The following is a 15,915-nucleotide window of genomic DNA, read 5'->3' on the forward strand; positions in this document are numbered from 1 at the left end:
TTGCAGGTGGCTGGCGAGACCCAGGGAGAGACTGGATTAGCAGGAAAAAAGACCATTGAAACTGTCAAAGCGGTAAGTTAGTGTGGGTGTTGCTGGTTCTTTCCTTTGTTCTCCAGTGTTACTGATAGGCCAGCAGACTCCCTGGAAGGGCTCATGCTCTGAGGAGCAGACATCTGAGATATAGGGCACAGAAGTAGACTTTCCCTAATCAGGCAGAGCAGGGTCACCTCAGCCCAGAGGAGGAGTTTGTGTCCGTCCAGAAATGTGCCAGGTTGGTGCCTCCCAGGGCAGTACTGAGGCCATCTCCCCTCTCTGGGACATTCCCCACCCAGCCAGCAGGCACCAGGGGTGAATGGATCTGTTTCCTGTTTGTAAACACAGAATTAAAAGCTTTGCATACTCTTTTGTTTAAGCCAGTTGGCTCCGCAGGCATGCTCTGTGGTAATGGGACTCTCCACCAGAAGCATAGATTTTTTTCTGTGCATGATCAGGGTGTGTTGGTCCAGCCAGTCAGGCATCCTGCTCCTGGCCAATCCCCGATACTTCAGAAGAAGGTGGAAATGTCTCATAATGCCCCTTGGCAATTGTACAATGCTGTGGGAGGGTGGAGTCCTGGGGATCTCTCCGACCCCTGCAGCAATCAGTTCTGAGGCTTGGCTACTCTTACCTTAGCAAGTAAAACTACAGATGGTCAAAACTGACCAGTCCGGTGTTCTTTTTGAAAGGAGAGTGCTTTGAGGAGTTACTGCTGGACAGCAGGCTGGAATTGCCTGTAGATGTCAGAGGAGCACCTTGAGAAAGAAACAGCACCTCCGCAAGCTGAGGAATCCTGAATGTTGATTGATTGGCTAGTGCAGGTCACATGGTTTCTACATACTAAGTGGTCAGTGGTGCCATGTTTGGAATCTCATGGAATGCTCTTAAGCTGATAAATAAGAGCTTCCCCCACCCCTGCTCCCCATCCTCCCAATCAGGACGTGAGCTCTGCTTTGACCGGGCCTTTCAGCTCCTGATGTGGCTGATGTGCTGCTTTTGTTCTGCACAGGCTGAGCGGATCATGGAAGCCATCGAGCTGTACAGAGAAGAGACTGCAAAACTAAAGGAGCACCAGGCCATATGTAAAGCTGCTGGGAAAGAGGTGAAGACACCTGGACATGGATATACCCAGTGAATGTGTCCAGCCAGCTCCATCTCCTCAGGGTGGAAGCTAAGCAGGCAAATAAAGAGTTGTGGCAGCTAGAGATGGTCGGTGAAATCCATCTCCTGGCAGAAGGGCAGCATCATTCCCTATTGCGCAATTAACAGTGCATTTTCTTCTGGTTTTTAATGTCTTGGGCTGCACTGGGGCTTCTGCCACTTCCCCTGGGGAGATTATTCTATTGCCTAATAGAAATCTCTGCCAGGAGGTTTTCCCTACCATCCAGCCTAGCTGTTCGTTCTTACCGTCATCCCATTATTTCTAGTTATAATGGTGGCTGATGGCTGGCTGGGTGGGAAAGAATGGAGATGTGTAAGACAGAATGCCCTGTGTGTTCTGAGAATTATGCTGCTCTGGCTACTGAAAACCACCTCTCTGTGTGGGGGGAGTTCCGGGTAAAGGCCTGACCGTGTGCTTGTCTCTTACTGGAAACTGTGTGTGTGTGCATGTACCTGCCTTATTCTAACCCCTTCCCTTTCTGCAGGTTCCCCTTCCTGTCAACCCCATCCTCCAGGCCTATGGAAATATTTCAGTAAGTGAGATGCCCAATTCATGGGCTGTGCACAGTCTGCTCTTGGGACTCTGGGTCCTGGGGTGTCCATTCACGCTCATGAGTTCAAGAAGCAAAATTACATCGTGCTGGCAAGCTCTGAATCTGGGCCCAGACCGTCGACTCTGAGCGCTTGAGAGGTCAGATCATGCTCAGAAATGCTCTGTGGGTTTGGCAGGTGCAGTATCTGCTCTCTGTTGAAGTGTTCTTGCTGACTGGAGGCCTGTCTGCTGTGTTGCTGTGAACCATGTAACAATAGTAGCTGGAAGCCAGTTTTTCTTTAGGAGACCCATGGAAGTTCCAGGTCCTACAGCCGCTTTTCTGCTCTTGCCATGGTGGGGTGGTCCTGAGTAGAATGCAGAGCTCTGCCTTAGGCAGACTCATTTTGAAAGGATTGGTGGGACTCAAACTCTGCACTTCTTGTTTAGGCTTCTCAAGATATTTTAAGTGAAATTCCATGTAAATATAGAATGTCACTATTACAGCATTTGATGTGCTCGTGTAACCCAGTGGGCAATTTTCACTTCTAGATACTAGAAGGTGTGTATTTGTGTATAATAGTGCATTGAAATGAAACATTCTGAGCTTGTGTGTACATTTATATTCCAGTTGTTATGCCATTGCCTAATTTGTTCCTCCTGTGTTAAACAGGTCTATAAAATCTCTACATACATGCTAATGAATTTTTCAGTCACCCTTTAGAAACCCCTTGTCACTCCTTCATTCTCTTCGGATAGTGGATGGTACTTGAATCTCTTTCTGAGATGGAGCTCCCTTTTTTTCCTCCTGCTACTTCCCTGCAGGAGGCCTAGTCTGCTGTGCAATTTGTGACCCAGGAGGTGCTGTTCAGCAGATGAATGAGAGGAGCTGGGGCTAGTAACACTTTTTAGGTAACTAGTTTTTGTGAGGTTTTTTATATAATTTAACAGCTTAAGCGTAAATGGTGTTTATCCATATTGCATCAAACTTGTTCCACTAAATTGCAGAACTTGTATAAAATGGAGAAACACTTTATATTCAACCTGCTAAATTATTACAAAAATCTCACCAGTACTAAAGTTTTTTGAAAGCAGCTTGTTTCATTCATCTCCTGAGCAGCCCTTTGTATCCCAAACTGTCAGCGGATGGGAAGTGCGGTGGCTTTCTGTATCTCTGTTCATTCTGATTGTATTTAACACCTCTTAAAAGCATGTTCCTGTGTTTTTACAACTATACCTCTACCCCGATATAACGCGGCCTCGGGAACCGAAAAAATCTTTGCGTCTTATAGGTGAGGCCGCGTTATATCGGGGTAGGGAGAGGAACCGCTCCCCAGCCCAGCACGCCGCCATTGCCACACTTCTTCCCCGCTCCCTTCCAGGCTTCCTGCACTAATCAGCTGTTTGGCACGGGAAGCCTGGAAGGGGGGGGAGGAGAAGCGGAGCAGCGGCGGCAAGGAGGTGAGCTGGGGCGGGGAGCGGTTCCTCTGTGCCCCCTGCCCCCTTACTTGCTGCAGCCCCCCCACCCCCCACCTCAGGTCACCTCCACTCCGCTGCCTTGCACGAGCACGCCGCAGCTCCGCTTCTCCCCCCTCCCAAGCTTGTCAGCTGATTGGCACGGCAAGGCTGGGAGGGAGGAGAAGCGGAGCTGCGGCGCGCTCAGGGGAGGGCAGAGGAACTGCTTGCGGTAACACGAATTCAGATATAACGCGGTAAAGCAGCCCCACTCCTTGGAGCACTGCTTTACCGCATTATATCGGGGTAGAGGTGTAACATGCTTTGAGATTCATTCAATCTAGTGCAGTGGTTTTCAAACTGGGGGACTCAAGCTCTCATGAGGGGGGAATGGGAGAATAATCCTGTAATGGCGGACAAGGCCATGAAGACTTGTGAGTAAGACGTGGTAATCTAATCGTAGGAATATTATGACCCTATTTCAGATGGGGGTATGCAGTAGACTACATTGTTTGGAAAGGGTCTAAAAAGTTTGAAAACCACTGATCTAGTGCTCCCCTCGGGGCACTTCCTGACATGCCAAGCTGATGCCGTTTCCTTCTGTTACAGCCCTCGGTGTATGTGCTAGAAGTTTTCAAGAAAGTCAAGTCAAGGTGAGTCTCATGAGGCTTCTTGCTGAGCAGGGCTTGCTACTGAGCAATGAAGCCTGGCTCTAGTTGGAGTCTTGGATTGGCCACTTATATTGGAGGTGGGCAGTGGTAGAAAGACTGGTGTGAATGTCACTGGTAGACTTGAAGTCGTTTAATGTATTTCATGGGTAATTCTGTTACGAAAGCCACCTCTTTGGGAATGAGTGCACGCTGTGGCTGTAGAGTGTCTGCAAGTGGGGAGTAAAAATCATTCCTCCGCGGTGAGAGTGGGCCATGCAGGTGGGCCAGGAGCTCTTTTACTCAGTGGAATGGAAGGAAGCCAGCGAGATGTTCCGGGCAGGCAGAGCTGTCTAGCGTCTTTCCCACAGGGCAGGATGGTCTGTCTCCCACCCAAATGCTCTCTGCTTGCTCCCTGCCCTGGGTGATGTCGAAGAAACTGTATTCCATCCAAATGGTCCTGGCTTTCTTCAGTCAGTCTTCCCAGTCTCCTTCCTCAGAGAGGGGAGCTGCCAGGTTGGACCGTGACAAGGCTGAGCGGCTTTGCACAGCATGTCGTGCCTCGCTGGGGCCCATTCTGCTGCAGAGCAGCGGCTGTTGGTGCAGTCCATGGCTGCTGTCAGTCATCCCTGTCTCTGCACTCTCTCCTCAGTGAGTTGGAGGAGTCTCTGCTGGTGCTGCCCTTCTCGTATGTGCCTGACCTGCTTGTGCTCTTTAATGAGCACATCCAGCGGGGCTCGGAGGTGGAACTCCTCTGCCGTGCGCTTCTCTTTCTGCTCAGGTGAGTCAGGCGTCGTTCTCTCACCTCACTCACTAGTTTGAATCCAGCATTTACCAGCATCTGACGCCTGGGTGGTGGAATGTATGAAACGGAGAGGGAGGCAGTGGTATCTTGTTCCAGTTCCTAGTGGACAAGCTCCCTGGCAGTTCGTGCTAGCAGACGGGTTCTGCAGAGAGACCGTGGGCTGTCTGGGCCTGAAATGCCCTGTGGCCCCTTCTAGTTTGAGACATGGCAGCAGGGTGTTGTGTAGACAGCCAGACCCACTGCTCTTTGCCTGCATTGTAGCTAGTGAGGGGCCTTTGATCTCCTGGGCTGTGAGCCAGCACTTCCCCCAGCTGTGCTCACCTGAATGCCTGTTGTCCTTCTCCTTGTGTAGCAGGAGTGCATTACTTTCTCTGGGCACCTGCCATGCTCGAAAGGGACACATGGGCATGCGGGGTAGGTCTGGATGATCCTGAGGTACTGCGGGATGAAGTACATTCTTACTTGGGCCTGTGGAGAATGTACTTGAGCTTTCTCTTCTTCCCCTGGAGTCCTGCCTGGCAGAGTTGGTCCTGTGTCCTCTGTATTTTGGAGGAAAGGTCCCATCGTTCTCAATATATGTGATGGGGCTGTTGTCAGGACTGTGTGCGCAGCCAGGCTGGGTCAGGACAGGGAACATGGGTCTGGCTAATATGGCCCAGACGGGGCTGCCAGCTATAGTGTCAGTGTTTGAGATTTCAGAGCTCTGAAGTGCTGACGAAGCTGAGAATGATATTCCCTCATGCCAGCATGGGCTGATAGCGCATCTCACATCCAGCTCACCCAGAGCAGCTGCCTAGGTCTTTAGCCGCTGTGCTGTAAAAAGAAACTATGAAATAGCCCCCGTTTCTTTTCCAGTCCACCTCTGTTGTAATATTGATCTCATTCGTTTGCACTCTGATCCATCTCCTGGTGGGATCTGCACCACGTAAACACAATTAAGAAAAGCCCTCACTTTGTTCTCCTACTGAAGTCTCTTGGCCTATCAGAATGTCACTCTGCAAGGGACGCTGCATCTAACTGGGGTGCTCTCTCTGCCTGTCTTGTTCTTCAGGATACACTTTGGGCGCATCACAAGCAATCAGCTGCTCATGACAGTGATCGAGAATCTGAAGAAAACCACCATTTCCAAAGTCAGTGAGGTCAGGGTGAGTATCTGCAGTGACCCCCCTGCCCAGACTCTGGCATAGTGACTGTACTAACGGTTACAGAAGGCATTGCTTTTGTCTCAAAGTCCAGTGTCCCCGTCTGACTCTTCCCAGCCTTCCAGTAGCCTGGCCCTTTGTCATATTTCTGCTGCATGTGGGGGCAGCAGGCTGGTTCCTGGCTATAACACAGTGGCTCCATCCCCTTTTCATTTTGCTGTGGGGTTTGTTCAGACTTTACTCTCCAGTGTGAATGTACTTTGTACACAGGACACTGAAACCTCTCATGAAAGGGAAACCATCTTCACCTTTGCCATGGGCTGACGTGATTCACAAGTAACCCGGAGTGGGGGAGGTGGTGTTCTACCAGGGCTGAGTCACCTAATTGCTAGCTAACTTTCAGAAAGGGGGTTGTAGCTCCCTGCTCTTTAATACAGAGGAGTGGAGAACAGAGACTCCAACTCCCCGAATGCAGTGCTCCCTCTTGTTGTGAGCTGTGGCTGGGGTCTGCCCATTCTGCTGTGTTGATGAAGTTGGCTGTAGGCTGCACTGCATAAATCTGTGGGGCTGCATCTGGCTGCCCCTTTCCCGGAGATGGTGAAAGCATTCGTGTGTATGTGGGCTAGGGAGATGGTGACTCCCTGCCACTAGCACGGTTGAGGAATACCCAGAAATGCACTGACCATCTGTCTCTGCAGAATGTGCTGGGCTTCAATATGGCTGGGCTGCAGTTCCTGAGGAGAGAGATTGAGGCCAAGGACGAGGTGACTTTCTTTGCTGATGCGACTGACCGTTTTGAGGAGAAGAGGAGGAAGAGGAAGAAAAAAGAGAAGCTGGTTCTTGCGATGGTTTAGCTTTTGCTGTCCATAATGCAGGGCAGAGCGCGGGGCTCATGCAGCCTCCATGTGTGTGAGGGAGCCTTTCTGAGGGCTAGTGGGCCCTGAAAGTCTCTGATTCAGTGACTGAAGCGGACTCCAGCAGATCTGCTCCTGCTCTTGTGTGCACAGAGTGTGTGTTAATTCCCTCCAGGGCATGTCACAAACCTGGGGTGGAGTGTGTCCCGTTCTCCGGCTTCGATGGAACTTCCTGTACTCTGCTGGGTACATTTACATGTGAATCCTGAATCTGAGGCTGGCCTCAAAGCTGCAGCCCATCCCTTAGACCAGCAGCCATTAGAAATGGCTTGATTTCTTCCTCCATAGAGATATGACTTGCTCTCAGTGTTTTAACTGAGGGCTTGTCTACGCTGGCAATTTGCAGCGCTGCAACTTTCTCACTCAGGGGTGTGAAAAAACACCCCCCTGAGCGCAGCACATGTCCCCGCTGTCAAGCGCCAGTGTAGGGAGCTGTGCTGGGAGCTACGCCTCTTGTGGAGGTGGCTTTTGTAGAGCAGTGGAAGAGCTCTCTCCCAGCGCTCTGCCGGGACTACACAAGCCGCGCTTTAGCATTGCCAGTGTAGACTAGCCCTGAGTGTAGTTTGCAAACTGCTCCTGTAACATGCCAGTGTGCAAAGGGGCAGGTGGCAAGACTTTGTGCTGATGTTGCAACAGGGAGTGGCTTACAGGGACACAGGCCGTGTGGTCAGACTGAATTCCCGTGGACTGATACAAGGCCTGGCTCTCCCCGTCCCTGGCCCTTTGAAGTGTTACAGACAGACGAACAACAGTTCCTCAATGTCAGAACAGCTCCTTGGAGCTCGATGTCAGGCAGTGTGTTGTCTCTCCTCGTAACTTCCTTGGTGCCAGCTATGAAGCCTGGTAGGCCTCCTTCTGGAGGACAGAGGATTGGAGGAGGGGCCCTGCACTGTGCTGTAGAGTTATCAGCTCCACTTAGCACGTGGAGACCGCGCTAACTCCAGTTCATGAGGAATTTACCACTGTCCAGAATTGATGCCATTTTTGTACTTGTCATGTACTGGCTAAATCACTGCTTATTGCTGAAATAAACGGAAGTGATCAATTCGCTGCTGCTGCTGTCAGGATGTCTGTGTAGTCTGGAATATGCGGGATCCTTTCCATAAAACAGGCTAGCGGGGGGCCCCAGTCATCCTGAGCTGCACTGCTGTCTGTGTACTTGGTGAAAAACCAAATGCTGCTTCAGGCTTCCAGAACCAATGCTGCCCTGGGGCCCAGAGCTGGCTCCCTCTGGCTCACGCAACAACTGGATTTTTAAGGAGTTGCAATTGAGGAGCCCTTTATTAGTTCCATTGTCTTTACGTGATGCTCAGTTACTCCTAATGACAGGTTTCAGAGTAGCAGCCATGTTAGTCTGTATCCGCAAAAAGAACAGGAGGACTTTTGTGGCACCTTAGAGACTAACAAATTTATTTGAGCATAAGCTTTCGTGAATGCATCCGATGAAGTGAGCTGTAGCTCACGAAAGCTTATGCTCAAATAAATTTGTTAGTCTCTAAGGTGCCACAAAAGTCCTCCTGTTCTTTTTGCAGTTACTCCTAAGACACCCTACTGAAGGCAACAAGGTTACTCCAGTGTACCTGAGGGCAGCATTTTGCCTGCAGAACTTATTACTGGTGGTTACACACGTTAGAGAGAAACCAGCTTGAGTCTCAGATCCAGACTGAATTTACAGAGCAGTTAGAGAGCCATTCTTTCTGTATGTAAACTGAACATACGTGCTTCGGAGTTGGTGGGAGGCTAAATGTGGAATTGTACATTGGTCACTTTTCAGAGTGGAATCTTCCAAGGAGTCTTAGCCTGACCCCCATTTCTGCAAAACCCAACTTTGTGCACACAGAACACCTGTGGTGTGTGGGCCCAAGTGAGTGTGTGGCCAAATAACTAGCACTGTGCATACAAATACTAGATTTGTACATGCATATGACTTTCTGAAAATAGGAACACTAGTGCTCTGTCTTGTCTAGTATCTGTTCTCTGACAACCACCCTAGATCCCCATGGAATCTACTGGGTGGTCAGTACTTAAAATCAGGTACCTAAGGATTTATGGGACTAACTTCAGGGGTCCTAGTTTTGAAAATCTTGACCAGGGACTTCTCAGTGCTAAATATCCATTATTTGTTTTAAGGCACAGAATATATTTTATAAACTAGGTTGAAATATATAATCCGTGCACTGCCGACCTGAAATACGCTGCTTGTTCTTTGGGGAGCTGTAGCACGAGCTCAGAGTACAGTGTTATAGAGTCAGAGATTCCAAGTCCAGGTGGGATGGTTGTGATCATTTAGTCTGATCTCCTGTATAACACAGGCTGAAGGACTTCCCCCCCCAAAGAATCCCTTTTAAACTAGAGCATATCTTAAAAGAAAAAAAAGTGTCTTGGTTTAAAAATTACCAGCGATGGAGAATCCACCTTAGGTAAATTGTTCCAATGGTTAATTACTTTCATTGTTAAAAATGTATGCCTTATATCTAGTCTGAATTTGTCTAGCTTCAACTTCTGGTCACTGCATCATGTATCTTTGTCACCAAGACAGGAGTCTGTTATATCTTGACTTTAGTCAGGCTTTTAATAGTGTCTCCCATGACCTTCTCCTAAACAAACTAGGGAAATATAGCCTAGATGGAGCTACTGTAAGGTAGGTGCAGAACTGGTTGGAAAAGCATACTCCAAGAGTTCACAATCAAGCTGGACAGGCATATCCAGTGGGGTCCTGCAGGGATCTGTCCTGGTGTTATAATTGTATCTGCTAACCACTGCTTGATGGTTAGCGATATGTAGCTGCAAATCCCCAGTTTTTTTCCTCCCAAAATGGTCCAATTTTTTGGCCTCACTGTTCTTGGGAGAGGGCCCCTGGTAGCCCTGTCACGCACGCTGGTTAGCAGCATCCACTACCAGGGAGTCTGGCTTTGGGGTGGGTGTACAAATGTTCATACCCAGGCGAAGGAACAAAGGACCTCCGCTCGTATCTCTTGGTAGGCGGCAGCGAGGCCGGGGTCTGCCACAGTGTCTTGGTGGCATCACTAATTGTTTTGATCGGCGGCAGCACAATACTGGATGGCCCGGGTGGGGAGAGAATATCGACCATTGAGTCAGCTTCCTCCACCACCTCCTCCATTTTGATATTTTGGTTCTGGGCCACCCGTCTTAGCACCTGCTGAAGGACCCTAGTGTCCTCTAAAGCTGGAGCCGTTGAGGTGGCCGCCACCGCCTCACCCGGTGACAAAGGGGATGAGAAGGCAGCTGGCACTGGGGTCTGATCACTGCCCTCAGCCACACTGTGGTCCCCCACGGGGCAAGGAGCGACAGTGCCGCGGCTGGTGCTGCTGTCAGTTCTGTGCCATGGTAGACGCTGGGATTGGAGCCGGAGTCAGTGCTGGGAATGGTGCTGAGGACGGTGCAGCAGCTGGTGCTGTTGGTGGAGTGCCCCAGTGTGAGGCCACTGATGCCGATGATAGGCCATGGGAGTCCAGAAGGGCCATTGGGGGCCTGGCCACTGGCCCTGTCAGGGTGCCGGGTAGGGGTGACTATTGCGGTGGGAGCAGGATCTTCTGCTCCTGCTAGAGCAAGAGGACTCCGACTCCAAGGTCTCTGATTGTGATGACCAGGGAGGAGCAGAGCCTCTTGGTGCTGGGGACCGATGCCAGCTTGGGGACCGGAGCAGTTCCCCCACAGAAACCCCCAGTGCCAGTGGTTGATGTAATGGGGATGGCCTCATGGTGGATATCATCGCTGGCTTGTCCACAGAACGTACCAGGTGCTGGCAACTTCTCCCTCCTAGGAGGTGAGGGCAGCACCGTGAGTGCCAATCAGGCCGCTGCAGCCTTGAATGCCTCTGTCATGGAGGGGAATTATGTCCTTGCGGCGGCAGCCCTGTGAGCCGTGCGTTTCCCGACTTGACTATACCCCTCCTGGGGCATGAGTCGACGGGATCCTGGCCGATTGAGCACCTGATGTAGGGTGGCTTATGTGGTCCTTAGACCTAGCTGGGGAGTGCCCTCTGTCGGCCTTTGTCTTCCGGGGCACCGGGCAGTGAGAGCAGTGCCTCACTGAAGCCTGCCCGTGGGTGGAGCTGTGGCGGTGCGGAGGATCTCAGAGTCCTTCCTCAGCACCGGTTTGCGCGTTGACAGTGCTGGCGTGCTGCGCACCAAGGATGTGGCGCTTGAGGCCGGGTCAGGTGCTGTGTGCTTGGACTGGGGCTGAAGAGCCGCCTCCATAAGTAGGACTCAAGAGGCGCTGCTCTCTGTCCTTAAGGGTCCTGGGGCGAAAACCCTTACAGCTCTTACAGTGGTCTCTGAGCTGCCCCTCGCCCAGACACTTAAGGCATGAGTGTGGGTCACTCCTTGGCATAAATCTGCCATAGTCCGAGCACGGTTTAAAGCCTGGGGACCAAGGCATAGCCCGGTGCCAGGGAAAAATGTTGTGGGGGGGAGACTCCCCTCTAAAAAGAAACCTATTTAAAAAAAATACACAACTATAACTACTATGAGAGGTTTCAGAGTAGCAGCCGTGTTAGTCTGTATTCACAAAAAGAAAAGGAGGACTTGTGGCACCTTAGAGACTGATATATTTGTTAGTCTCTAAGGTGCCACAGGTCCTCCTTTTCTTATAACTACTATGCTAACTATGTAGACGAGGATAGAGCGCTCAGGAGTTACAGGCCGTAGGAAGGAACTGAGTAGGGGTCAGGTCGACAGGGCCCGACTCCAGGGGGTGGCAGGCCAACCCTAGGGATACTGCTAAGGGAAAATCTTGCAGCTGTCGTGAATGCGGCACGCTCACCAGGGCCGTCTTTAGGCATCCACAGCTGCGTAGGGCACCCAAAAATTTGGGGCACCACTGGGCTGTGGGGCCCCAGCCTGTTCTGCATGTGCTGCGCTCTGACTCGCTGTCCCTACCCATGGGCAGGCTGGCCGGGGTTGCTTGTGTGCAGTTTGCATTCGGCATCTTCCTTGTTGCACATGTGCAGAGTGAATCAGGGCAACCAAGCGGCAGCACAAGTGAGAAATTTTAAAAAAAGGGGGTAAGTGGAAGAAGCCCCTTGGCCCCTCCCCTTCACCCACTGCTGCCTCCCTTTAGCTCACTCGCTGGCCAGAGGGAGATAGACAAGGTAGGAGTGGGTGTGGGGGTGCTGGGAGGGAGCCATGCACGCTGGAGAGCGGAATCTCCTCCCTAAGCTGGGTGCGTGGGGAGCTCCTGGCTATCGCTTCCATCATCGCCCCGACATGCAGATTAATATACAGGCCACCAGGGCACGTGCCCAGAGGCTCCCCTGGCCAATATGGGGCCCCTAGAAAAATGGGCACCCAAGCAGACAGCCTGGGTGCCCTGGCAGAAGCTGTGTTGGTCGCTTGGTCAGTCAGTCGGTGGAGGGAAGCCTTGAGCCCCAGCAAAAGCCGTGCTGGTTGGTGGAGGGAAGCCCTGAGCCCTGGCAGAAGCCTGGGGGCAGGGGAGAGGTTCCGGCGGGGAGGGGGGGTCGGCGGGCGGAGATGGTGGCAGTGCCCCCTTGACACTGTGGTCAGCGACGCCGGCTGGGGATTGCCTTCAGTGGAGCCCCCACCTTCCTCCCCCATCCCTTAATATTCTCCCTCAGGTAACTTGTGTAGGGCCCCATAAATCCTCAGGACGGCCCTGGTGCACACGCCTGATTGGAATTGACATGAACAAGCACTCGAAGAACACCACTCTGTTCCAGTCATCTGACCTTTTCGTTATTTCCCACTACTCCATGAGTGGTTTGAGAAAGCTGGTCAAGAATGTGAGAGGGGCCAGACTATTAAGTTACAGGCATGAGACAAATGAGCCTAAATGGAGGATGGTGAGAGGAAACAACCGTTTAATAATCAAGTTGATGTGAATTGATTTGTCAGTACATTTACTGGGATAATATTTGTACAATAACGGACTAAAATCTCAGTCTTTCAGTGCTGCTGCTTTTGATGTCACCTCTCCTGGACTGATCTGTAATGAAAGAGCAAAGAAAATGAACAAGAATAAAGAAAAGCTAAAAGAAATCTGCCCTTGTTGCAATAGAAGCACTTAATTGTCTCCAGCCATCTTTCAAAAGGTGCTACAAGCATTGCGGCTGCTCCTGCCAGCTGTGGGGCCGGGCTGCGTTACTGCTGTTGGAAGGGAACATTGGCCTGCAAAGGGATTTTCACATGTGTAAACTTCACAAAGATCTTTAAAAACAATAAATGAAGGTGGACATGGCATAAAAGATATGAGCTTAGATTTGGGATGGCCACACTGAATTCTCAAAGCTTTTCACCCACACAACCAGGTACAGTAGTTAGCATGTGCCATGTGTTGGGAGAGAAACTTCGAGAAATATTTTTGGTATTCAGAAAGAAAATAGTATGACTATATTTTTGGCAGAGTGAAAGGATGCCCTATGCTAAACTCAATGGTGTTTGCCTGTATAACGTCTGAACGCTGCTTCTGATCAATTACAGAGTTTCACGGAATAGTCTTGACATCAACAAGCAGAGCCCTAGTGACTGGTAAAACTCAGAACACTAAAAAAGCCATTTGCACCTAAAAAGCTGCTACTTTCGGTCTCTGCTGAGAGCTACCTTATTGCTGTGGGGGTGGATGTGCAGCGAATGGGGGAGCCTGGGGGAGAGGAGAGTGTAGCTGCCAAGGGGTTTATGTGGAGATGAGAAGCAGAGACTGTGCCTCTCTGCTGGGAGTGACTCCTTTGGGACTGAGTGACTGAGAAAACCTGTACATCTCTAGCAGCCACGTCCTTTCATTACCATCATCCCACTGCTTCCCTTTAATACATAAGCACTCCGCTGTGTCTGGCTCCTGCTCTCGGTGGTGCAGGACTTGATCCTGGGGTGGGTGAGTAGCCAAGACAAGGCTCAGCTAATACTCTTCAGCTAGAAGTTGCAATGACTTATCTGTGGCACTTACGTTATCCAGGAAGTTTGTGGGGTAGTATAATCCTGAACCTGGGGGTAGGACTTGTAGAAACCAGCTGGACCATGGCTGCCTTGCCTCCCTCTGGGTAGCCCTGTGGCCTGCACTCATAGATCTCAGCTGTTAACACTGGTGAGATACTTGTTAAGGGTGTAAACTTTTTTTTTTTTAAACAAACAAACCTGAGGGTGTAGAGGCCTGAACACGCTCTGGAGATGAGAGGCCCTCAAAGGACCTGAGTCCAAACCATTGACCCAGCTCAAACACCGAAGTGAGCTGGGGGGTAGGGGAGCGTTGGGGAAAAGAGAAAACATGGAAAGAGAGGAAAGCAATGGTTCACTGTGGGAGTCAGGACCAGGTGACTGGGAGTCAAGTAAGGAGGCTTTCGCTGCTTGGTCACCAGTCCTTGTCTAGCCCAGCTCCATAACTGATAAGTTTGGCCATCAAAGAGCATTTTGGGTCAATGTCAATTAGCTAAGGATGGTCTCAGTCTAGCTGCCACAGGACAGGGGTCCACAATATAGGAAGCACCACCCTAACTGGCAGTAGCTGCCCCCTTGTCAGCCTTAGAGGAGCCACCAGCCCTTCTCCAACCTGGGAGGGGTGGGGTCTCTTCAGTCCAGGGACACGAGTCCCTAACCTGCTGCTAGGAGAGCTGTGCGTGTAGCCTTGCATTGTTCCTCCTCGTACCGACTCTTTCGCGACCAGCTCTGGCAGTCCCTCACCTTTAACCAGCAGTGCATTTGCTTCAAAGCCAAACACGCCCCTCCTGTCCAACCTGTGACAACCAGCCCATCATTTAGTGTGAACAGAACATTTCTCAGGCTTGAGGCAAAGGGGACTAATGATTCTTAAAGTTGCTCTTCCCTGGCACCAGACCGCTAGTCCCAGTTAAACAGCCCAAAGAAAAAAAATGCCCAGCAACAAAACCTAATGAAGCAAACTGGCTTAATTCATCTGCTTGTGCGGTTATAGCCCTGCCCCCAGTTCTGTGTCCATGCCTTCACGCTATGAGCCTGCTGAGGTAGGGATGGTCCCCATCTGTGTGTTCAGCATCCAGCCAGTGAGGCCCAGCTCCTTAAATATCATCTAAATGTTTAATAAGGATTTTGAGCCCCTGACTGGGGGGTGTGTGCCCTCCTTAAGGTGACCAGACAACAAGTGTGAAAAATCAGGACGGGGTGGGGGACAATTGGAACCTATATAAGAAAAAGACCCCAGAATCAGGACTGTCCCTATAAAATCGCAACTTCTGGTCACCTTAGCCCTCCTGTCCCTCTCCAATCATTCCCCAAAAGCCACGTCTTGGGGCTGCCTTCCTGGTCTCATTCCTCCCCTCCAGTGTGTCTGGGCTTCCCATTCTGTGCAACTGACATCACTTTCAGTTGGGGTCCATCCATCAGCTCAGCTGTGTGCCTCAGAAAGGAGGCCTGAGTACAGCTGTGGATTGTCTCCAGGCCTGAGGCTACTTGGACTGTCTATACCATAAGGCAGCAAAGGATATTTGCCTTCACAGGCAGGAACAGCGTCTCCCTCTCTGTTAAAATTTCAATACGGTGGGAAATTTCTCCAGAGCCCTCGGTACCTTCCACTCCAATTGCCATGGCATAAATCTCAATCTCCAGTTCAACCTGCAACCCAGCTGCCACCTGGAAGAGACAGAGTCACCCAGAGGCAGTCATGTTAGAGGTATAAAATTGGACATGTACCTTACATGTGACATAAAAAAAATATACAAGGAAAGGGGGATCTTAGGTCCACCAATGGAGAAATCCTTCCCACTACTGCCAAATGCCTTGTCCCCCCTCCCACTCATCTCTATTTTTGCTTCCTGGGTCACAACTGCTGCCTGTTGTCTCCAGTTCAGCCACACCCAGCAGCTTATTCCTGGTGTGGAGGGCTGTTTAGCAGGTGACTTTTCAGACTGTTGAGGTCTGTGCAGAATGCGTTAGTTCACCTTACATCCGTCAGAACCTGAAGTGGATTTATCCCTTGGAAAATGCATGCGAGACCCAGCCCCAGGGAGTAGATGCAGCAGGCACAGAGTTACCAGAAGAGCTGTAACTGGGGTGGTGAGTACTGTTTGTTTTTAGACTACCAGCCCATCTTTTCTCGTCTCTGTTGCTCCATTCAAACATGCAATGGAGCAAAGTGAATTTACCTTTGCCCTGTGTTGTGGTGGTGTCCCAGGCTCAGTGAAGAAGGAAAGGGAACTGTCCCTCCGCCCCAGCCTCAGTCCCAACATTCTGCACTTTCCTTCTCCCTGATTTGTCACACCCTTCTCCCCCTGCTCCCCACC

At 50.8% G+C, this 15,915-nt stretch overlaps 2 protein-coding genes across 7 annotated transcripts in view; one reads left to right on the forward strand and one right to left on the reverse strand.

Annotated features, from left to right (window-relative positions):
• WDR3 (WD repeat domain 3) overlaps window positions 1-7,734 on the forward strand; it is a 41,999-nt gene extending 34,265 nt beyond the window's left edge. For all 3 annotated transcript variants that reach the window (XM_084611080.1, XM_084611082.1, XM_084611081.1), the window contains exons 21-27: window positions 7-72; window positions 1,046-1,138; window positions 1,683-1,730; window positions 3,791-3,834; window positions 4,481-4,609; window positions 5,685-5,778; window positions 6,474-7,734. In XM_084611080.1, the coding sequence (XP_084467206.1) occupies window positions 7-72; window positions 1,046-1,138; window positions 1,683-1,730; window positions 3,791-3,834; window positions 4,481-4,609; window positions 5,685-5,778; window positions 6,474-6,629 (630 nt within the window). In that variant the 3' untranslated portion in view covers window positions 6,630-7,734. The remainder of the gene's footprint in view (window positions 1-6; window positions 73-1,045; window positions 1,139-1,682; window positions 1,731-3,790; window positions 3,835-4,480; window positions 4,610-5,684; window positions 5,779-6,473) is intronic.
• Window positions 7,735-12,511: 4,777 nt separating this feature from the next.
• Window positions 12,512-15,915, reverse strand: part of SPAG17 (sperm associated antigen 17) — a 298,248-nt gene continuing 294,844 nt past the window's right edge. For all 4 annotated transcript variants that reach the window (XM_084612789.1, XM_084612788.1, XM_084612791.1 and 1 more), the window contains 3 exons: window positions 15,121-15,265; window positions 13,611-13,748; window positions 12,512-12,653 (listed from right to left, as the gene is read on the reverse strand). In XM_084612789.1, the coding sequence (XP_084468915.1) occupies window positions 13,612-13,748; window positions 15,121-15,265 (282 nt within the window). In that variant the 3' untranslated portion in view covers window positions 12,512-12,653; window position 13,611. The remainder of the gene's footprint in view (window positions 12,654-13,610; window positions 13,749-15,120; window positions 15,266-15,915) is intronic.

Source organism: Lepidochelys olivacea (genome assembly GCF_965140295.1).
Source record: "Lepidochelys olivacea isolate rLepOli2 genome assembly, chromosome: 1".
In the NCBI taxonomy this organism is placed as follows: domain Eukaryota; kingdom Metazoa; phylum Chordata; order Testudines; family Cheloniidae; genus Lepidochelys; species Lepidochelys olivacea.